Source organism: Gossypium hirsutum, chromosome A08 (genome assembly GCF_007990345.1).
Source record: "Gossypium hirsutum isolate 1008001.06 chromosome A08, Gossypium_hirsutum_v2.1, whole genome shotgun sequence".
In the NCBI taxonomy this organism is placed as follows: Eukaryota; Viridiplantae; Streptophyta; class Magnoliopsida; order Malvales; family Malvaceae; genus Gossypium; species Gossypium hirsutum.
The window spans coordinates 87,241,641-87,266,026 of NC_053431.1; the positions used below are offsets into that span (position 1 = coordinate 87,241,641).

The 24,386-nt window shown below is 31.3% G+C and overlaps 2 protein-coding genes, 1 long non-coding RNA gene and 1 pseudogene across 3 annotated transcripts; 3 read left to right on the plus strand and 1 right to left on the minus strand.

Moving 5' to 3' along the window:
- Positions 1 to 5,820: 5,820 nt before the first annotated feature.
- On the plus strand, positions 5,821 to 10,225 carry LOC107922341 (probable aquaporin NIP5-1). Its single transcript, XM_016852334.2, has 5 exons — positions 5,821 to 6,022; positions 7,726 to 7,969; positions 8,607 to 9,026; positions 9,113 to 9,174; positions 9,690 to 10,225. The coding sequence occupies exons 2-5, from the start codon at positions 7,751 to 7,753 to the stop codon at positions 9,883 to 9,885; spliced, it is 897 nt and encodes a 298-aa protein (XP_016707823.1). The 5' UTR covers positions 5,821 to 6,022; positions 7,726 to 7,750; the 3' UTR covers positions 9,886 to 10,225.
- A 1,062-nt stretch (positions 10,226 to 11,287) lies between these two features.
- On the minus strand, positions 11,288 to 14,702 carry LOC107921242 (zinc finger-containing ubiquitin peptidase 1-like; annotated as a pseudogene).
- Positions 14,703 to 16,256: 1,554 nt separating this feature from the next.
- LOC107922573 (uncharacterized) lies at positions 16,257 to 19,095 on the plus strand. The gene is made up of 2 exons (XR_001691340.2): positions 16,257 to 17,681; positions 18,631 to 19,095. It is a non-coding gene; the product is annotated as an uncharacterized lncRNA (long non-coding RNA).
- Positions 19,096 to 19,620: 525 nt separating this feature from the next.
- On the plus strand, positions 19,621 to 21,809 carry LOC107921902 (zinc finger BED domain-containing protein RICESLEEPER 2-like). The gene is made up of 2 exons (XM_016851720.2): positions 19,621 to 21,469; positions 21,609 to 21,809. The coding sequence occupies exon 1, from the start codon at positions 20,088 to 20,090 to the stop codon at positions 20,763 to 20,765; it is 678 nt and encodes a 225-aa protein (XP_016707209.1). The 5' UTR covers positions 19,621 to 20,087; the 3' UTR covers positions 20,766 to 21,469; positions 21,609 to 21,809.
- Positions 21,810 to 24,386: the final 2,577 nt, after the last annotated feature.

The following is a 24,386-nucleotide window of genomic DNA, read 5'->3' on the forward strand; positions in this document are numbered from 1 at the left end:
AACCTCTTTATACTCTTTTTAACTTTGAGACATTTACTTTCTATATTCTTTTTTATTTAAAATTTTTGGTCCTTCACTCTAATTTTACGATTAAAGTTAATAGTGTCAAAGGTTATTAGACTAGGAACTATCTAGGGTATCGATTCATTGAGAGATAAAAAAACAATTGACTCGCGAACCGGTATGAAATGATAGAACCGAGCTAAAAAATCGGATAAACCGACAGTTGAACAGATTTCTATCTGGTCTGACCAGTTAGTTCCCAAAATGATGGGTTCAATCAGTTCAAAGCAAATAAATGATTAAAAATCAAAAATAAAAAAATATTATAAACTATAAAAATCAGTCCAATTAGTTTTTTAGCCCGATTCAACCAATAATATTGTTAGTGAGATAACAGTTTTTATCTCTCACCTGAATGATACCCCCAATTGGTTCTTAATCCAATTAGTCTGGTTCAGTTTCAATAATATTGAAATTTAGAATTTTTTTATATATTTTTAAAGAAAATATTTTTATTTTTTAATTTTAAAGATTTTTTAATTTTTTTCATATTTTTTTTATCTTTTAAAAATTATAACTTTTAACTTTTTTTATGTTTTTCCCTTAAAAAATAATGTTTTTTTAAAATTAAAAAAAAACTACTTTTTTTTAAAGTGAGGTACTTGGGTATGGATCAAATTGATAAAAAATATAAATGTTGAGGGCTAAAATATTTTAAAAATAGCAGACTTACTGATAATATGAATTGGTTAAACTGACCTAAAAAATTAGTTAAACTGAAAATTGAAGTGATTTTTATAATATTTTAATATTTTTATTTTTGATTTTTAGTAATTTATTTACTTTGAACCAGTTGAATTGATTGTTCTAGAAACCAATTGGTTAGACTAGTTCGAAATTGGTTCAACTAATTTTTTAGCTTAGTTCAATTAATTCGTACCAATTCACGGATCAACTGATTTTTTACCTCTCGCCAAACCGGTACACCAACCAATTCTCGAGGTGAGTATTCGATCGAGTTGAAAGTTTTCGAGTTAGTCGAGTTGACAAATCCTATTTTAGCAACTGAACTCAATTTGAATTTTTTTTAATCGAATCGAATCAAGTCAAAAAATTTCAAGTCGAGTTAAGAATCCTATTATTTATACTCAATGAAGGGGCATAGCAGACCCAGTCTCCCTTGGAAATAGTTTAGCTTCTTATGTCTGCCTTGATGAGTGGTTGCGCTTGCAGTTGAGAGAAGTTGACTTGGCTTTCTGTGTGAAAGAAAAACCTTCGGAAAAATTTTGAAAGTCAGTCAAAGAGGTGAATGATCCGATGGGTTGAGAGGTATACCAATCCTCAGGCTGTGTCAGCTAAGCTCCTAGGGAATAACCTAATCAGTAGGTCTTGCATTTATATAGACCAATTATTTAACTAGTAGACAAAGTACAAGATTATTTAACTATATAAACAATATTATGATTTTGCCTTTTAACTTAATGAGTAAATATTTATCAAAACAACGTAGTTTTTTTTTTAAACTTAATAGTTTTGACTTTTAATTTTAGAAAAGGTAAACATTTATTAAAAAAATGTAGTTTTACCCTTTCTTATTCGGATTTTCGAATAACTCGAATTGTGTAATTCATATTCAAGTTAAACTGAAAAAAAATATTTTTTATTCAAACTGATCCGAATAACTTGATTAACTCAAATAACTCAAACTATTTAATTCAAAATTTAAATTTTTTATCGAAATTTTGGAATCGAGTCATATTTTACTCACCCCTAAGTATATATATATATATTTATTTTTTTAAAATTATATGTTTTTATTTAAAACATGAAAAAAAAATTATGTAATTTTAGAAGGTAAAGACCAAGTTAACAAAAAAAAAATGTAAATGTTAAAAGAGATAAATTGGAGATTGTTAACTCTAATAGCAAAATTAAAGAGGGAGACCAATATTTTTAAATGAAAAAATATGAAAATTATTTAAAGGAAAGAATAAATAAGGATGTAGGTATTGCATAAAGCCCACACATAATGCAGAAAGAACAGAACTGGGGGCATAATCTCCACTACAGTGGTGGTATGGAATCATTATAAAAAAAGAAGTAAATTGATGCTTTATTTAATCCTAAAGAGTTCCTTAATATGACTTTATTGGCAGGTTTAAATAAAGTATTCATTAACTATAACTTTGGTATTCTCAAAAAGAAAAGCTATAACTTTCGTGGGATGGAGGCTCACCGGCGGCGCTAATTCTGATGTCCAACCTTCCTACATGTGCACATTGCAAAAAAATCAATATTACTGCAAATCATTTTAAAAAGAAATATTCTAAGCCAATATTTACCCTATTTTAATGTTTTGTTTCAAGTACGTACATAGGTGTTAGGGTTTGGTTCTGCGCTGCCTTTGTTGGAATGTCGTGTTCATGGGGTTCAGAATTTTAAACACAATTATGCCCCGGAACTTACATTTGTTGTACCTAAAACAACAATGCATGAGTGAAGGTGAATGATTCCAAGGGTTGGTATGGGCAACTAGGCCTCCACGGCTTTGCCTTAATTCGGTTGGTTTTCAGACATTGTGATCTTAATGTAATGATGAGGTACAAAGCTTTAGTGATAATATATGTTCTGTAGATTGACGAGAGGGGGGGGGATTTAAATACGTTTTCTTTTTTCTATTATTATTATTGGATCCTTTAAGATGGGTGGCTGTGGTTTAATTTGGCTTGGACCGGAGATGCTTGTTTATTACTTTAGTATCATGATTGGGCGGGTAGTGCAATTAATAAAATAAAATTGATGTCGTGTCAATGCATGTGAGGGATGTCTGTATCACAGGCGTTGACCAAAAAACCATCCATCAAAACGCAATATCGGACGCCTATACTACGTCTGCCACCCAACCCTCCTGTTACTTTAGCCAAAGAGCTATCACGACGCCAGGTGTTTGCATTGAAATTTTTTTGTTAAGTTGGGTAAAATTACCACACAAACCCTTTAGTACTATTTTAGTCATTCTATTCGAAATATACATAAATTAACAGTCCCTATGACGTATAATAACGAATATAACTTTCAACCTTTATTCATTTTTTCAATATGACCCTTATTCTTTTATTAGAAGTAAAAAAATTAGAAAATTTTGCAATTAAAGAGTCAAAAAGGACTTAGGAAAAAAATTTTAAAAAAATTTAATTAAACCCTTTTAAAATTTAAAAATTATTTAAAAAAATCATAAAATTACAAACAAAATTTATAAAATGAATTTATAAAAATTTTAAAATTATAAAAAAATTTATTAAAAATAACAATCCAACCCATGGTTATAGGATTTTTAAAAATTTGGCCTACTCTTTTATTGTCATTTTTTAAGAAAAATTTTAATTTTAATTTTTTATAACTTTTTTTTACAATTTTATGATTTTTTAAAATAATTTTAAATATTAAAAGGGCTTAATTAATTAATTGTTAAGGCCTTTTGACCCTTTAGTCTTATTAGTTTCACAATTTTCTAATTTATTTCCAATAAAAGAGTAGGGATCAAATTAAATAAATGTGTAAAGATTAATGGATAAATTTATTATTATACCTTATCTTTAAACACCAAATTTTAATAACGGCTACTTTGCTCACTTATATACCGTAAATGAGCTAATTTACTCATTTTCAGTAGAAAAATAAAAATATAATATATGATTTTTGTGATACTTTTACCGTTAATTGACAGAAATATTATTAGATGTGAAATTATAATTTAGCTTTTTTAAAATTGTCAATTTTCAATTTTGAATAAATTTAAACCCATTAATTTAATATGATAAAATAATTAAAACATTTTCAATATTTTCCAAATTGTGTGATATGATAAAATAATTAAAACACCAAATGGATGCATGAATGTTCTAAAATATACACAAATTTAATTATTAATGCGTCATAAATATATAACACCTTGAATACATTTATGACCCAAAAAATGGATATTAAGAATTATTTTAATAAGATTAATTGGACTTTGACAATTCTAGAGCAACATGACTATTCCATATACATACAATATTAAAAAATTAGAGTGAAACTATATAAATGGACACTTAATTATGTTTATGTATTTATTTTAGTCATTTAATTTTTTTTAATTTAAACACTAACGTTTGAATTTGTTTCTGTTTTGGTTATCCGCTGTTAAATTGATAACGGAAAGTCTTTTTTTTTCCTAACCAATATGATAACACATTTAGTCCTCAATACTTACATATTATATTAATTTGATCTTAATTCTAAATAATTTAATAAATTTAGCCCTTTAGATTTACAAATTCTATCAGTTTGGTCCTAAAACTTCCTAACCAAAGCTTTTAGCTTTTAAAATAGAGGCATTTCACATCTATTAATTGTTTTATTTATGGTTAAAATTATCTAATTCCGTACATAACCCTTTTTTATATTTTTAATAAATTAGTGCTAGAAATTAACTAAACACCATTAAAAATAATTGAAAATAAAATTTTAAAAATATAATATATATAATATTATTTTAAAATATAAAATATAAAATAGATGTGGAATGTGTCTGTTTTAAAAACTAAAAGCTTTGGTTAGGAAGTTTGAGGATAACTGATAGAATTTATAAATATGAAAGGTTAAATTTATTGAATTATTTAGAATTAAAATCAAATTTATAGAATATGCAAATATAGAAGACTAAATGTGTTATTATATTGGTTAGAATATGGCTATCCGTATATCAACTTAACAATGAATAACCAAAACAGGAACGAATTCAAATGTTAGTGCTCAAAATGAAAATTTTTAAAGTTTGAGAACCAAAACAGCATAAAAATAACTAAATGTAATACTAAAAATATTATGTCAAAAAGGTTGAAAAAAACTATAAACCTTTAAAAACTCATATAAGTACATAATGCCAATTATTAAAAAACACATTTTTTGTCTTTTCTTTTTTTCTTCACCATGCAATACTTCAATTACCCTCTAAAATTTATTTATTTTTGATAATTTGGACCCAATCTCTCATATATATAACATATTACTTTTGCAACTCAAAATCATGAATCATTCCATTAAAATTAAGCAATCGGATTAAATTTTTTAATTGAATATAATATTGGTTTAATTCTTAAATAAATGAATATATTATGGAATGAATGGAATATGTGGAAAAAGAAATATATAAATTTATAATACTTTACACACTAAAAAATTAAAATCATAATGAAAAATTATACGCAATACGTTATGAATTATGAAGTACAAAATTTATATAAAACACAAAAGAAAAAAGGTCAAAATTGAGACATGACACGAAAATAACATGAAAAAAAGAAAAGAAAATAAAAAAAATGCAACTTTTATTCCCTTCAAATTCAATCCCACAAACATAAATTATCTTTAAATTGAATGGTTATGAAAAATGATATGAACGTGAACATCTAAAACCAATTATTAGCGTATAAATATGTATGATACACCGACATAAAAATGCATTAACATGCACTCATAAAAATTATATAAAGTTTTAGTACCAAATATACATCACCAAAACAAAACTCATATAACCAAATTAATTTTAACCCCCTCACGTGTCTGCGGAGTCCCAGGGGGCCAAACTTTATTTCTTTTCAATTTACTCCTTTCTAATATTTACTATGCAACTCCCAATCTCCCTAAGGTTTAAGATTTTTACAATTTTCTCTTTTGTATATATATTATAGTCCTCCTAAAAATATAAGTAGGCCCCTCCAATATTTTTATAGTATTATTTATTCTTGATAAAAACAAAGATAAATTGTTCTTGAAGAAGTTAAATTACTCATTATGACTTTTGAATGATATTTTTGTTATTTTACTTAAAATAATAATATTTATAAGTAATATCATAATATATAAAAAGAAAAAAGAAAAGATGATGAGACTTTTATAATCTTTCTCTTCATATTGGTGCCTAACAAGAAAAGAAGAAAAAAAGAATTTTTACATCATATTTTCTCCGTATAAGGTATGTTTTTCTTCAAAATTTTCATAGATTTTAAATTTCTAAAGCCTGTTTTACATGTATGTACCAATAGATTTTTTAATTTTCATAGATTTTTTTGGATGAAAAAGGATTAAGAGACGTTTTCTTACTTGTTAGAAGTGTAAAAACAAAACAAAAATAGCTAGATAATGTTATAGTAAGTTTCAGCCAAAATAAAAGGGAGGAAGAAAACCTTAGTCACTTTGTTTAAAGTTATGTCAAACGATAGCTTGTGAAGTAGTGAGTATTCTGGTGAAAACGGAATAAAAAATGGTTAACTGAGTTTAAAGTTATGTGAATTTTGAGTTAGAAACTTAAGTTGTAGCTTTTGCTATTATACTTTATACTTTAATTTGTATAAATTGTGGATTAGTACCTGCACTTTAATTTCATAAATTTTAGTTCTTATACTTTTCGAAATTTAAAATTTTAGTTCTAATCTAATGGTAACAGTTAATTTGTTTGGTTAAATTATGTCATTAGATTTGTACTATGCGTAAAATTATAGATTTAGTCCACGTTCACTAATTGAATCATTCTTAGTGGCTGTATTTTTTAATTTCAAAATTTTAGTATTAATGTAAACAACTATCGTTAAATTTATTAATTGATTTTTTTGTGAATAATATGTGAAAATAACAAACAGATATAATATTACAATGTGATAATATGTTTGACACATCAAAATTTAAAAATAACATAACTTAACTTAATAAATTTAATAGTTATTATTTGATTGGAACTAAAATTTTTAAATTCTGAAAATAATTAAACTAAAATACAAGTACTAAATCTATAACTTAAACAAAGTACAGGTCTAATGACAGGATTTGACCTAACTTTATCTAGTGTTATAGATCCGATCTAACGGTGGTGAGGTAGTCTGTGATTTGAAGGGAGTAGTGACTCTAGCAAAATAATTGTATGTACATTGACTTTTCTGAAAAAATATAAAATATGAAACCCTAGACAGCCTCGATTTGTGATATATATGTAGTGAATTGCATTTATGATTTATCCCATCAATTCATCACCATCTCAACTAAGTTCATTCCCTCGTCCTCTTCATCTCTAATCGCCAAACTCTGGGTTCGCCTTCTTTTACTGTATTCTTCTTATTTGATCACCAACTTGCCTTTGCTCTATAGCTTTCTTGTCTTTCATTTTGAAGCTGGATCGGATCGTTTTCACTCTTCCTTAATTCTACCTTTATAAAAACATTTCAAGCATGTAAGTTTCGACTTTCCCTGTTTAAATCCTATTCAAAAGAAAAAGAAAAAAAAAACCCAGATATTTTGTTTCTATGCAACTGGCTGAAGCTTTGCGTTTATCTATCTAGCTAGTTGTAGTTTGTAATCTGGCTACCTCCATCCCTCCTATTCCTTAGCCAAGCATTTAAAAAAGCCTGCACAGCATGTAATATAGTGTTTCCATCTCTTCAATTATAAACCCCCAAAAAAAGAAAAGAAAAAAGAGGTATAGGATCAGTAGTTATATAGTAGAATGTATCCATAGAATTTGTTAAATATTATTGTTCTTGATTCTTAGTGATCGTGGCTAAGATTAAAAGAATCGTGTAGCTACACCTTTATAAAAGCCGTCAAATCATGTAAGAGTCGTTTCTCTTAGCTACCATCAAATATCAATTCTAAACCCAAAAAAAAAAAAAAAAAATCCAAAAAAAGATTGTTTTATTGAAGAAGAAAAAAAATGCCCGACGAGGAGACCGCAACCCCAACGGCATCGGCACCGGCAACTCCGGGAACGCCAGGTGGACCGCTATTCAATTCCATGAGGGTGGATTCACTGTCATATGATCGGAAGTCAATGCCTCGATGCAAATGCTTTCCGGTGACTGCCCCAACGTGGGGTCAACCTCACACATGCTTCACCGACTTCCCTGCACCTGACGTATCCCTTACCCGAAAGGTGCGCCACCGCCCTCTCTTTCTCACTTCACTTGAGAGTTTTTTTAATTATTATTAAATAGAAATGGTAATATAATTGAAGAGATTATTACGTCAAATAGGTGTCTACCGTTTAGTTGCATTATTTAAACGCCGAAGCATGGGGCCACTGGAGAGAAAACCTTCATTTTTGCTGACTTCCATTATTCGATAAGATGCGTTTTGTTTGGGTGAAAATGATTTTTATATTTGTATAAACTATTTTTATGAATTTGACTTCCAGAGTAATGAGTTCATTCCCCCAAATAAAAATATTATTAGACATGCGTATTTATATTTAATAACATATATAAAATAAATTATTAATATATTTAATATCAAAATTTTATTTTAATAATGATTTTTTAAAATTAAATAAAGTCTAAATCCTTCAAATTAAGTTTTACTATTGTTTATGATTAAGTGATAATATAGTTAAATAAAGAAATTGCTTCTCTGAAAACAAATTTTAAGAAAATTTATCAAACAAAAAATATATTTTATACTGAGACAAATTGGTTGTAATTACCTTCCTCCATGGAGCTGGTTTATACATTGAGTAGCTCAAGTTAGAATGATGTATGGATTTATATTATATTATATTATATTATATTATGCAGCTGGGGGCAGAATTTGTGGGAACCTTTATCCTAATATTTGCGGCAACAGCGGGACCTATAGTGAACCAAAAGTATTCGGGAGCCGAAACATTGCTCGGAAACGCCACATGCGCAGGCCTGGCTGTGATGATAATAATTTTATCCACCGGACACATATCTGGGGCTCATCTTAACCCTTCCCTCACCATTGCATTTGCTGCCTGCCGTCACTTCCCCTGGACTCAGGTTCCAGCCTACATAGCAGCTCAAGTTTCGGCCTCTATTTGCGCTTCTTTCGCTCTAAAGGGGGTCTTCCATCCCTTCATGTCTGGTGGCGTTACTGTCCCCTCCGTCAGCCATGGACAAGCTTTCGCACTCGAGTTCCTCATTACTTTTAATCTTCTCTTCGTCGTCACCGCCGTTGCCACCGACACCCGTGCCGTATGTTTGTCTTTACACTGTCAATTTAACATTTCTTTTTAAGAAAATCGATTTCCATGTTGAAAGTGATCATGTTAACCTTACAGGTGGGAGAGCTGGCTGGAATAGCTGTTGGGGCGACTGTAATGCTCAACATTCTTGTTGCTGGGTGAGTAATTTGTTCGCTTCTTCTCTTCGCCCTTATCCATTTCCTTTTTCTTGTTACCATGTTTTAAGGGTTTTTTTTTTAATCTATATTTCGTCTGAACTTAATTTTTTTCCTTAAAAGTTAATGGGATGCACGCTTAGAAATGAATATAATAAATTCATAAGTCTCATCTTTTTTTGTTTCTTAAATATTATTGTTAAACTTTACTTTGGTTTAAGGACAAAAAAATGAGGATTTTAATGAAGTCTGACTTATTTGCCAACTAATGCTCATTGAAATAATATCCGATATCTTAATAAAATGTAAACCGAGTTGATAATAAACATTCTGATGTAGTTATATAATTAAATTATTAGACGTGGTGTGTACACATGAACCAGAAGTGACAAGTTGGGAACATAGGTAGCAACTTGTCATGGATGGACATTTGATAGAAATATTAGAAGATATATAAAAAGTGGGTGACAATAATTGTGATAAAAATAAAAAGGAGTGGTTGACCTTTGGTGTTGCAGGCCAAGTAGTGGGGGTTCAATGAATCCGGTGAGGACACTGGGGCCGGCTGTAGCAGCAGGGAATTATAGGGCATTGTGGATTTACTTGATAGCGCCCACAGTGGGTGCTGTGATCGGTTCTGCCACCTACACTTTGGTGAAGCTCCGCGAAGATGAGGTCGACGCACCACGGCAGGTCAGGAGTTTTCGACGCTAGGTAATTTGGAGCCCACGAAATTATGACATCGTTGAAAATGGAAGGGGCAAAAAAAGTTTGTTTTTCTTCTTCTAATGTATCTCTATGAAATTAAAGCATACACATCGTTGTTTGTTTGTTTGTTTGATTGTGTGGGGTAAAGATAAGATAGCTTTTGGGAATAATAGGCGATGTGACCTTAAGTCCACGACCTACAGTACTTTGCTTGAATAATGTTGTGCTTTGCACTTTTCTGTTTGGGATTTGCTTTGTCTGTTTTAATCATGTACCACTATGGAACTTGGTTTGATTTGTAATTTCCTTACTGATCTGTAATATGAATAATGAAGTTTATGTGTAATAGTGTTTATTTAACTAGCTTGCGTTTAGCATCATCATTGTGATCAAATTATCATCATAGTGTGATCAAATCAATAATGACCATTAATTATTATTACCAAGCATGGTATACATTATAAACTAACGATTTTAAATTGCAAATAATTTTAAAATATTAAAACTAAAATAGCAAATAATTTAAAAAATTTTAATATAAAAACAAAAAATATATATGTTGAAATCTGATAAAAATATATATTAAATTATAAAGTTATTTAAAAACTATATAACAAAAATGCAGCATAGAAAAAGTGAACATGCGGTACAACAGAAATGTAAAAAAAAAAAAATGCCGACTAATGTTGTGAAGTTTCACTGGATTAAAGCTCCGGTCAGAAAAATCAAAGCCAATGCGTTGGAAAGGGAGTAAACTAAATGAAAGTTTGTAATCCAAAGGATTGTTGAGGAAAGTTTAGGCTGATTGGAGGATATTTGGCATCCAAAGGCACCTAAGATTGTTTAAATTGCAGGTAAATACTTTTGATTATTAGATGTTGATTTCTCTGATTTCTAAACACTTACGATGAGCAAAATTATTTTATGATGCACCATTTACGCATAGATCAGTGACTGAATTGGTCTAATCCATAATGAGATAAAGGTGTTTTTGATAACTTGGAAAAATATAATCTTAAGTATGCTTGAAACTTGTGATTATAACATTAAGCGTATGACTAGTCGATAATGAGCAAGTATTGGGAGTAAAATTTTTTAAATGATGAATATTCTTGATTATATGATAGTTAAGGTATATGGTAATAGTGATAACTCAAAATTTGTGCTATTGAAGCAAAGCCATAAGCGTCTTCGTGCTATAGCTATATGCCACAAAGAAGCAAGTATTACATGCAATAGTTATGGCAGGTTTCATTATGATTTGAATACTATGTATAAACCATGTTATGTGTTATGATTTAGTAAACTATGCAATTAGTAATATAATCCACTGACAAGGTTCAGCCTACTGCAGTTCCACTGCTAATAACCTTAAATGATATCATATCATGGCATCATTTACCAGATCTACTTAAGTGCACATGCAATTATGTCCCCTCTGCAACCAAGAGGCAGTCCATCCTAATCCTTACAACTGTGAAAACACAGCATTTTAATGGCATCCAAACCAAGAATTCATGATCCTATCTCCACTGCCAAAGCATTTACTACCCCAATCTAAGAATTCATGATCCTATCAACAATACAAATAAACGTGATTTTCTGAGTTCTGATCTTTCTAAAGAGTAAACTTCTTGTAATAAATGCAGTATTCAGTTTGAACCACGTACTAATATATTCCATATCCTTGTTTATTATTCTTATCATTTTGTTTCTCAGTAATTTCTTCTAGGCTTACCTTCCAAGTGCAAAGCAACGATTCATGTTATAAGTAGAAACCAAGATGAAAATGGCACTTCTCAGGCCACGAGGAAGTCAAAAAGCCCTCAATATGCACATCGGAACTATTTGGGCTTCTGAAACTAACAGGATTCTGCACTAACTTACAGGACTTTCAGGCACTTCACCCCATGATGACTCGAGAGGAGTGGCCAGCTTTGAGGGAATGCCTAGCATACCATATTTTTCATGTGCTTTACCTGATCACGAAGATATATTGTTCAGAAAAGGAGTTCCCAAGTTGCAAGTGGAAGAAAGCAAGAGGCCAAGGAATAGCCACTGACCAGAAAAGTCTATATTTCCCATATAGGAAACAATAAGCTAAATGTGCAGTCTAAAATGGCATATAGCTCCGGAATTTGATAGTTTGACCAGCAATGCTTGCCGTCCAGACAGGGGATCATAATAGAGGTCCACACTGAGGATTTAGTGACATCCAACTCTAATATCACTAGCAGCACTGGGGAATGCTTATACAAGATTATGACAATTTGAGATGCCAACAAACATCAAAGCATACAAAAGCACGTATACGTCAATTTTCAATTTTTTTTTATGTAAAGCAGCTCATGGAAAAACAACAACTTAAAAGGTTTTCCTTTGATTATATTTCTCTACAATTCAAAGAAGATGCTATTAATTGTTTTGAGTTCATTGAGCTCCTCCCCGCTAGCAATTCCAGGATCAATATAGCACAACTGAAAAATAAATGAAGAAGAATATAAGCTAATAAATGAAAAGATAGTCATTTATTAAGTCAAATCATTTAACCAATTGTGTTGTGTTATAACCTGGTATTGTGGCTTCTTCAAGGTGTGGACTCCTCTTTTTATAAGCTTCTGCCATCCCGCAGTTGTTTTAAGGGACCTTTCCAAAGCAACTGTTCCCTGCACTTGTATAAAAGATTATGGAAGATATGTAACATTAGCTGCATCACAATCACCTACACGAATATGCATGCAGCAGCACATACACACACACACACACACACACGCACATATACATAAAAGAACTACGTTCTGGCAATATAAGGGAAAAAAATGGTTAGTGACACCCTTGCAAGTTCCAATTTTATCAATCACAGGTAAAAGAACTATTTCTGATAACATTTTCCCAAATTTCAACTCCCATATTACAGAATAAATCTGATCAGCATGTGGATCATGCTTGAAGTCTACAGCTACAGGGGAAAAAGCCCAAGTCTTAACAAGGTGGTCATGTTTTGGCCTGAGTTTGTGAAACGAATAGTTATTTTCTGATAATCATACCATACAACTTCTGTCAATCAAAATATTTTAATCAGACAGAAAAATGGCAAACTTTATCTCTGGAACTCTGAATGTGCATACAAACCAGACTATTAAAAAACATACACGAGCAAATAATTGAAGATAGACAGAGTGAGAACAATTATCATCAAAACTTCTGTGAAGTAACAATATCATGATGCATAAGCACTAAATAAGTAAAATATTCAGTAATGGTGTCATTTATCAAGGTCTACAAGCTTTTAAGCACATCAAGTGACCACAAAAGGAATTACATGAGTAGTACTCACATCAGAAGGGTCCAAAATCAAGAGATTGAACTGATTTGTCCCATTCTTTTGATATTTAACCTGAATCCCAATGATTGTTCTTGAATGTTCATCGTGTTGGAAGTATAAAGGCCTACCCATAAAAGCTAAGGTAAAGACAGAATCATTGAATGTAATAAGAAACATACCTTTCTGTATCATAATAAAATTATGACAAAATATGGATAGAAACACAATAAGATGCCTTTGATGCACACCTCAGAATAAAAAGGAAGGTCAAATAAATAAATATAGGTATAGCCAGCAATGTTGATGGTTACTTACGCTCTATCACTCACTACAACTTGACTGGAGCCAGAAATGGTTAACCCTTTATCTGAAAAGTAATTCCACACCCAATCAATCAGAACCTGAGGTCCTTCACTTTTCCCTTTAGAATTATCACTCTTCCCATTATGCAAAGAGTGACAAAAATGCCTTCCCTTATTCAAACCCTGCTGGCGATGAACATATTTATCCATAGGTCCAGAAACTCGAACTGCATTCCTTTGCTTAACTGGTTGTCCAAGAGTAGAACCAGGAACAGAAAGATAGAGCAGTTCAGATTCCTTAGGACCAAAATCAACCACCCTAGCACGAAGACCAAATGAACGAAAAAGAGAAGCACATTCAGTAGTCCCAATCCTGTATTGGTACCATATATTTTGCAGTTAAAATGTTGGGCACCAGGTGGATCAAATCCACTTTCCCAAGCAATCTCAAGCCAACGCTGGAGGAAAGCGATATCAGGAACAAAACCTGACTCACAAACAGGACTTTTCTAGCTTCCTTCCTGTGAGCAAGCAAATGAGAGCTTAGCATTTGAATGTTACGCCATCCACAACCCCAACCAACATCGACGGACGGAAGACTTTGGAAGTGATCCACGTGGCCAGACAATATGGTTACAGATGAGTTGTGTCGAGCTTCTAGTTCTAGACAATTTCTCAGCAAGGAAATCAAACCATCCTTGACGTGGTAAAAATTGCTCCTTGTTTGTAAACCAATCAAAGAAGAAATGCTAACAACGTCAGTGGAGCCTGAAGAAGAGGCAATTTGAATTTGATTACCCAATTCCATGTCATTAGCTTCCTTATCCTCATCCTCGAAGTGACTGTTGGCGTGCCTGTATCAAATGATTACTACCATTACTTTGATCCTAAATCACAAATAGAACTAGAAAAAAAGTCGAAAAAAGAGCACACCATTGGAGTTCTGAGGAGGGAACGCTAAGGTGACAAAAGGGACAAACGGAAGATTCCATAGACCAGACCTCACTACGACTTCAATGATGAAGAGTTTCAAAGGTTTGTCTTTTTTGTAACTTATTTCTTTCTAAAGTTTCGTTGAAAATCTGAATCTTCCGGTCATCGAAAGTTTTCCGATGAATAATAGCAATAAAATAAGAAACGAATAAACTGGGTACCGGACGCTATGATGAAAGAAAGATGCGGTTATGGGAATCGAGACGCTAACCTCAAAAGGCAGAATGAGTGGTGGAGGCAGAGGTGAGAGGTGATCAGAATGACACCGACGATTTGCCTCCTACGTTGCGCGTTTTGTATTGTTTGATTTGAGTTGGGGAAGGATGTGAAAACACGGAAAATTCAAAATTGGAATGAGGGCTGGGAAAGAGATTTGGATTAATTTCTTATTTAGTCCCTAAAATATACTATTCTTTTCAATTTAGTCCTTAAAGTTTTTCTTGACGTTTTTTTAGTGCCTAAGTTTTTCAGCGGTTCACTGATTCAGTCGTTTGGGTGATCAGTAGAAAGAAATATTAAAATATTATAGAAATTATAAAAATGGTCCTCCATCCATTTTGCCTTTAAATTTACCTCCTAGTTTCCATGATAGGAACAGTTCCATTTGATGAGGTCTTCGCTGAACCAGCAATGGGTGGGACTGTAATTTGGCATTTGTATCAAATATTATTTTTTGGTTGGGATGAAACATAATCTATTTTTTTTTATAATATGAGTTAATTGTATTATTTAATAGTTAAAGCATAATAATCAACAAATTAAATTTTAAAAATTCGTCAGAGAAAATATAAATAAATATTTGAAATCCATGTGAAGCTAAATAATGTTGGAATTTTAGTTAAATAAGAAACTCAAGTTATATATTACATTCACCACTTTAAATAATTGTGTTTTTGGGATGGGAGACCACATAATTTGAATTCCTGTCAAATGAATATTCGACAAAAACTTGAATTATCGCTCTATACAAGTCAAGTTTAAATAATCATGTTTTTTAAATTCTTTAGAATATAAATATATTATCTTATCAGGTTAATTTAAATTATAATTATAAATTAAAATTTTAATTATGGAGTCTTTTATATTTTTTTATTTCGTTAAAAAACTATTCGAGATAAATATTAGTTGTCCAAATATCTTCACTTAAAGTTGTCCATGAGTCAATCTGTTAAACTGTACATATTAATTTTTAATCTTAAACCTTATAATATATATCAATTTAATTAATAATATAAATCTATACAATTTATAAGATAAAAAGGTATAATGTTTTGAAATAAAATAGATATAGAATAATTATGTTACAAAAATTTAAATCTCATTTTATTAAACATAAACTAAATAATTTTTTTAAGGATAAAAACATAATTCTTTATAAGTTAGCAACATCGGTCATAATGGCTTGGTGAATATGAGAGAGATAGTCATCTATCTAATATAAATCAACAAGTACATTGAAACTAAGGGTGCTCAAAAATACTTGACTCGTTGATCCGATAAAAAAATAAACAGGTATTTTTTTTATTTTTAAACAAAATTTCCAGGCCAGGTACTGGACTCACCATTTTTTATGGGTTGACGGATCGGGCCCGGGCCGCAATTTCTATATTCCATGGGTACTCAACCCTGTTACCTATGTGTATTTGTATTTTTTATTTTAAAATTATTTACATTTTTTAGTTAAAACTTAAACTGATTCCTAATTTTTTACCCTAATTACTAACAGTATATTTGGTTGGCTGTAATGCTAAACCATTACAGATGAATTCAGTAGCCCATCCCTATTCCATTGTTTGGTTAGCTGTAATGGGCTATTACAGACCTATTCTATACAGCCTTATTCAAGGCAAAGCTGCCGTTTACCATTCCGCACTCTACCCATGGAATACCTGTGTGTGAGTTTCAACTTTACCCTTCTCCCTCTTTTTCATTCTCATGTATGAAGCATCTTCTTTTTTTCATTCTTCTTCCCATTTCCTTACAACCTTCTCTCTCTCTTTCATTCTCTCGTCTGAAGCATCTTCTGTTTTTCAATTCTTCTTCCCATTTCCTTCCAACCTTCTCCCTCTTTTTCATGCTTCTATCCTGACCAACCCTTTGACAAACCCTATAAGTTTTGTTCATCTTCTCCGTCATTTAAAATCTCGTTCCCCATTGACACCTCTGCTTTTCGCATCATCAGCCATGGTAAGCAAAACCCTTAGATTATTTAAAATAATATTTTTTTTCTACATTTTTAGATTTTCTTTTATATATACAAAACTATTTGAGGATACTTTAGACATTCATCTTGATTCATTTTAATTTAACTGGGCAATTTTTGTTCGGCTGTCAAGAAAACGAGTGTGAGATCAGGGAGAAGGATGGCATTAATTTTTTTTTATGTTTGTTTTTGCTTATTATGATCAGTTTAATTGAACAAAACACTTGATTTCGAGATCAATAGCTTAAACATTGAAGAAAATTCAAATGGAATGTAAACTAATAAACTATTAATAGATGCTTAGAGCAATGCTTTTTTCATTTCACATCTAAGATTATGTGTAAATCTTAGTCTTATTTAGTATGGTAACCTAAGCTAAATTACAATTTTATCATTTTTATGAGAGCTAAAATGCAATATTATTATTTTTAGATTTTCCTTGATATATACATGAAACTATTTGAAGAAGCTTTAGACTTTTATTTCGATGCATTTGAATTTACTTGGAAAAGTCCTGTTTGGTTGCCGAGAAAACGAGGATGAGATCGGGGAGAAAGGTGTTTTTTTTTATGTCATTTTGTAAGCTTATTATGATCAGTTTAATCGAACAAAACACTTGATTTTGAGATCAATAGCTTAAACACTGAAGAAAATTAAGATTGTGTGTAAATCTGTCTTATTTTGTATAGTAACAAGGGCAAAGCCAGGAAAGTTTTTTGGGTTGAGATTAGGGTATATATTTTTATGAGAATTAAAATGCAATTCTACCATTGTATTATCTTATATCTTTATAGTTTTTAGGACTAAATCAGTATTTTATCTTAATGCCTGAATGTTTACTATCCCACTTGTTCAATTCTCGCATGCAAATCATCTCCGTCAACCCCATTCCCACCGATCGACTGACCATCTGTGACCACTTGACACCTGCCGTCTGACCGCTCCCACCATCACCGCTCATTTCTGTCTCAAAGCTCAAGTAAGCACTACTATTCAATATTTCAGTCTACCCGTCTCTCTCTTTGTCTCTTCCCAAACTTCTCTATTTTGTTCTGTTTTCGTTTTTTTTTTCTTTGGTATACTAGTCAGTCGGTTTGAGATTTTGTTTTCTATTTCACTATGGTGTTTTGCAAATCTTTTGGGTGATAGAAAATTAGAAATTATGGATATTTTATAACAACCGTAAATCCTAGAGCTTGATATTTACTATTATTATGTTTAAAGATTCTAAATTATTGCTTGATTGTTTCCATTTTATACCTCATGTTGTGACCCTATAGGAATGAGGAGATGAATGATTTGCTATTAACTTTGTCTAGTATTAGACAATCAGACTTTCATCGATTGTATTCTGCAGACTGTTTAATCATATAAGACAACTTTAAACTACTTTTTTCTGAATGCACTTTGTTCTTGCCTATGCCCTATGGATAGTTTCTGTTCATAAATCATGTTCCTTTTTTCTGATGTCATTTGTTGACTGTAATTTAAATTGTTCTGACAATACTCTCTGATGAAAAACTCATTTCTTAATTAATTGTTTTTACTGTAATTATCATCTTAAATGTTCTCTTGGTTCTTATTTAGTCCACTTTTTCCACCAACTCTGCAAGAATAAGTAATTGAGTTATGGTAGTTGAATTATCTAATTTTCAGCTTATTTTTCCAAATTGGTTTATGATAAAAGTTCAAATTTTCAGCCAAGAGTATTTGTTGTCATGGTTTTCGTTGCTTTCACCTTTCATTGTATATGTTGGCATGCTGACTTTTTCTTTATGTTCACTTTTTGCATGTGTTTAACCAATGATGGTAGGGTTAATTTTCTTCTATATAAGGAAGAAGGCATGTAAATATAAATAAACTAAACCAAAGCTCATGTGTACTTTGTTTGTTCTACAAATCATAATTAACAAAATTATAGTTTTCAGAATATGTCGATGATTGGGGAAAATGATGATGACTTAAAGAAGATATCTTCTTCAACTGATGCGTCTAAGGAACCTTAAAGGCTAAAATGGTGATGGAGACTCCAACAAGTGCAAAAAACAAAAGGAAAGGGGAGAAGGCCTTTGAAATTACAACAGATGGAGTTAAAAAGGGAAAACCTTCTACTGTTTGGGATAATTTTAAAAAAATTGATGGTGATAAAAATCATGATGAATGTATTTATTTCATCTAACAATGGAACTAATGTAATGAGGTGTCACAGTAGTCGGTGTAAGAAAGCCCCTTTTAACCTAGATAAAAAACAATCTTAGATTTTGAGTCTAAGACAAAGTGCAACGCTGATGGGACCATAGAAACTGTTAGTGTTCTTAGATTATGGCGTTTTGATCAAGATGAGATTAGACAAGCACCTGCTAAAATGGTGATTATTGATGAGTTGACATTTAGGACCATTTCTTCGTTACATTTGAGAAGTGTTGTGGAAAAGTACTTTTGAAAAATGCTGTGGAAAAGTACTTTTGAGAAGTACTTTTGAGAAATGCTTTGAAAAAATTTAAGTATTTGATATTGCTGTCAAAAAGTGCTTTTGAAAAGTAAAATGTCTATTTTAGACATGATATTATAAAGTAACAAATATGTATTTAAATAATGTTCAAATTAGTTAATATTATGATATTTTCGTAAAAATATAAAAAAATAATTTATTATAACTTATTGTTAATATTTTAATATATAATATTAATTTTAAATATTTCTAAGTAATTAATATTAATTATTTATTAAATTTAATTAGAATATATAAACTATATTTAAATATTTAAATATAATAATTAAATATTTGTAATTAGATATTGACACAATTGTATTATTTTAAAAAATATTTTTTATTTTTAATTAATGCTTTTAACACATTTGTAAAACTCATATTAAATAACCAAGAAAGAGAACACAAAATAATAGCATCAAACACATTTTAAGTCAAAAAGTAAGGTTAAAAAGATAAAATAATAGCCAAAAGTGCTTTTTGGCTGAAAAAGCTAAAATTTACTGCTTTTTCACCTCTAAAAAAGTTCATCCCAAAAGTTAAAAAAGTTGCCCCAATGATATGTGTTCTTCATTGCTTTTAAGAGAAAAACACTTTTTTTAGAAAAAGTTCATCCCAAAAGCAATGGAGAACACACCCTTAGTTTCATTGAACGTGAAGGTTTTCGCTACTTTTGCAAGATTGCCATTCTTGATTTTGTTCCTCTCTCACGTGCTACTATTACAAGAGATTGTTATGCTCTTTTTATTGAAAAAAAGGAAGATATTAAAGAACTTTTTCAATAATTTATCTTCTAGGGTAGGTCTTACCACTGATACATGGACATCTGGTCAAAATTTGTCATATATGTGTTTTATTGCCCATTTCATAGATGATGCTTAGAAATTACATAAAATGATCATTAACTTTTACCCAATTGTTGGTCATTCTGGGGAGCTTATCGGTAGGGCTGTTGAAAAGTGTCTACTAGAATGGGGTCTTAAGAAGATCTTGACTATAACGGTTGATAATGCTAGTTCTAATGATCTAGTGATCAAGTATTTGAAGCAAATTGTTAACTTATGGGATGGAAGTGTGTTTAATGTTGAATTCTTGCATATGAGATGTGCTGCACATATTCTGAATTTGGTTGTTAAAGATGGGCTGAAAGATGTTGATGTTTCTATTATGAGAGTTCGTGTTGCTATGAAATTTGTGAGGCCTTCCCCTGCAAGGCTTCAAAAGTTTAAATATTATGTTGAAGAGGAGAATATAAAATGTAAAGGTCTTGTTTGCTTGGACATTGAAACAAGGTGGAATTCTACCTACTCCATGCTTAAAAGTGCTTTGGTGTTTAGGAAGGCATTCAAAAATATGAAAACTAAGTACATTCCTTACACAAAAGAGCTTAGACAAGTTGGTAGTGCTTCTGATGATGAGGATTGGGACAAAGTTGCTTGTTTCTTGCCTTTTCTTGAAATCTTTTATGAAACTACATTGAGATTTTCTATATCAAGGTATGTGACTAATAATACCTTTGTGGAAGAAATATATGTATCGGGTATACAATTAACTGTTATGTTGATAACTTGAATGACGGGCTTAAAAGTATGGCACGCCAAATGAAGTTGAAATTTGTTAAGTATTGAGCAAATGTTAAGAATGTGAATGTGTTGATGTCTATTGCTTTGGTTCTTGATCCTAGGCATAAGTTAAGATATGTTAAGTGGATTGTTCACCGTTCGTATAATCCTAACAACTCTTATGTCTTGTGCCAGCGAATTAAAAAAACTTTTGCCATCATTGTTTGACTTTTATGCTTCTTCACATTTTCCATCAACACAAATGGGATCATGCTCTTTAGATCCAATTTCTAGTGGCCATGATGGTAAGGGAGAAATAAGGAGGTTAAAAGGAACAAATTTGAGGAAGGACTATGTGATTGAGATAGAATTAATTGATACTTCAGAAACAACAACTGAGGTAGACAGATATTTGGGGGGATAAATGTGTTCGTGATAATGATGATAGTTTTGATATCTTGGTTTGGTGGTCTGCACAAACAAACAATTATCCTATTCTTATGACAATGGCACGAGATATACTTGCAATTCCAGTTTCTACCATTGCTTCGGAGTCCGCTTTTAGCACGAGAGGACGTGTTCTTGATTCCTTCCGCACTTATTTGACTCCTAGGTTGGTGAAAGCTCTTATTTGTACTCAAGATTGGATTTTTGCTCCTCATGACCCCATTATGATAGAGGAGACCTTGCTAGCATTGGAGAATATGGAAGAAGGTTAGTTTTCGATTTCAAATTTATTATTTTTATTTTGTAATATTTATTTAGATAGTTTAGATATTTAAATCTTTATATTTCTAAACATATATTGTTGTTGTATATTTGAAATGTTTTTTTTTGTGTGTGTGTGTGTAAGGATTCAAGACTTTGGAGTAGCCAACTATTATCATTGATGAGACAAACGAAGTTTCGGACATCACACCATGCCATGATGATTGATGAGTACACGACTATATGTTTTATCTTTAGTTGTATTTTTTTGAAGTTTTATCTTTGGATTATGTAATTTGGATATCTAAACTTTATATTTGGATTATGCTATTATCTACTTTGGATTTTTAAGTTTGTCATTTTGAATCACTATAAATTGTATGATTAGTAAAAAAAATTGCACAAATTTAATCTGGGTACCCTGTGACCCGAAAATATGGGTATCTAATTATTACGGGTGCTCGATATTCAAGGGTTGGGTCACGGGCCAACATTTTTAATACCCGAAAATCCAGGTACCCGGTTATGAATACCCCTAATTGAAACTATGTTTAACAAGATCATAAGCTCATTGATCTACCACAAATTGTAGTGGAAATTGAAGTGCTTTTTGGCACTTAATGAGTTTGTCTTTAATTAGTTTCGTGTTTAATTATTACATTTTCAGTTTTCTTAGCTTAGATTCAAATTATTGCAAAATAAACATTTTTACGCAATATTTTGAGCTAGTTGACCTATTGGGCCAATACCAACCTTAAGGTAGTTCTAACGACTTGATTGAGTGTGCAGGACACCTATTTTCAGGAACAACAATCGGGTCGCAACACAACTAAACCAACATAAGAATTTATAGTCGAAGTTGTGTCGCGACACGCTTTAGGTTGTGTTGTGACACAAGTCTGACGGAGGGTAAAAATTAATTAAGGGTGTTTATGTCCGCGCCATCTATATTTAGTGTGATTAAGGCTTGTATTTGACCTAAAATGGGCTATTAGCTTTGCCTATAAATAGTTAATCATAGGTCAAGCTTGGGGAGTTTTTTCTAAGCCGTTTTAGGGTTTTAGTTTGGTAGTTTAGGATTTTAACTTATAGTTTTGTTTTATTTTAAAAATAGTTCTATTTTTTTATTCAGTTTGTGTTTAAGTCTTCATTATTTAGTATTTTCATAATTTTATTTTACGTTCCTCTTGCAAATGATGATATCTCGACAACTGGTCAAGGATTTTACAGATCCGAGCACATCTAGTTTAATAAATAGATCAATTTTTATCCTTCCTCGTTTTAATTTAATTTGTGTGTTATGCATGATTAATTTAATTCTAATGAAGATGGTAATTGAAAGGATGAGTGGCTAAGTCCTTTAGGGAGATTAACAAGTGGATGTGGGAGTGATTAATGAAAGAATGAGGGTTTCTCATACGAGTTAGTTAGTATAAATTTATGTGGGCTTAAACCCTAGGATTGACAACCTTAGGAAGTAATCTAGATTAAACGAGGTTAAGAGATAAGTTTTTCGAGTCAAGGAGAGGATGGTGAATGAAAAGTAAAAAGAAAGATTTCTAAACAATTTTTCGATGCCTCCATAGGCTTCTTCCTTCCCCTTTTATAGGAGAATTATTAAATTCTATTTAATTCTTCTTTGAATCCCGCACAGTTTTTTTTATAAGGATCATGTCTCATCACATAATGGTTGCTTCCACGTTCTTGATGTATCTTGGTCAGGAAAGTGAGGTTGAGAGATAAGTGATTACTGGTCAGTTAATTAATTAGTCAAGGCCGAGGGGTAATACTGGTTAGTTAATAACTAATTCACTAATAAAACCTAAATTTTAAATTTAATTACTACCACTGAAGTGAGTTAACCCTTTGCTTTTTATTCGAGATTTTTTCGTTTGTTAACTTCGCTTTAGTATTTTTTTTTCATTTTATGACTTTAATCTTCAGTTTTAATTATCGTAATATAAATTTTAGTGACTACTATTTAGACTTGCTATTATAGAAGACTTTTTTAGATTTAATTCAAATTCCCTTGGGTACGATCCTCGTAATATTTACCAGTGTTACATTGTAACACAAAACTATAGTACAATTTGGCCTGGTCGCTTGTAGATACCACACTTAATTATATATATTTTATTTTCATGATTTTTACTCTAAACATTCGAATGTTTGGAGGCAGTCAAGTTGTTGGCGCCATTTCCAGGGAGGTTTTGACATTAAATTTAAATTTATTTTCTGCAATTAGTAGGATAAATAGAAAAAATTAAAAAATATAGATACGATTTCTTTGTTTTATTTTTACTATTTCTTATTTATAATTAGGTTTAATAATATTTATTATTTTCTATCTCTGAATTCAGTTTATGTGTAACACCCTCACCCGTATTCAACGCTGGAATAGGGTTACAGAGCATTATCGAACTTATGACACATATAACTGTACTTTTCTCATACATACGTTCAAATTAGACAATCATCATTCAAATTCAATTACTTTATCCCTTAAATGAGTCTATGGGGCCTTAAACATGCTTTAGAAATGGTTCGGGACTAAACTGATAATTCAGAACAAATTTGGGAAACTTAGAAAATTTTGCTTCAAACAAAGGGACACATGCCCGTGTGGGCGGGCTGTGTGTCTCACATGACCATTAGACACTCTCGTGTTACGGGCCGTGTGAAAACAGGGGGTACATACTGACTTAGGTCATACGGCCGACCACACGCCTGTTTGTCTAGCCTGTGTGCCCTTCGGAGTGGCCACACAAGCCCGTGTGCCAGACCGTGTACTAGGCCGTGCCAAACCTGTAGGGCATACTGACTTATGCAACACGGCCAAGTTACACTCCCGTGTGCTAAGCCGTGTGGAGCATACTGACTTGTTTCCAAATACAACACTAGGGGACATACGGTCGTGTACTAT

Coding starts and splice junctions, on each gene's coding strand:
- LOC107922341 (XM_016852334.2), top strand. CDS start 7,751: ATGCCCGACGAGGAGACCGCAACCCCAACGGCATCGGCACCGGCAACT. Junction 7,970..8,606: donor ACGTATCCCTTACCCGAAAG/GTGCGCCACCGC, acceptor TATATTATGCAG/CTGGGGGCAGAATTTGTGGG. Junction 9,175..9,689: donor CTCAACATTCTTGTTGCTGG/GTGAGTAATTTG, acceptor TTGGTGTTGCAG/GCCAAGTAGTGGGGGTTCAA.
- LOC107921902 (XM_016851720.2), top strand. CDS start 20,088: ATGATCATTAACTTTTACCCAATTGTTGGTCATTCTGGGGAGCTTATC.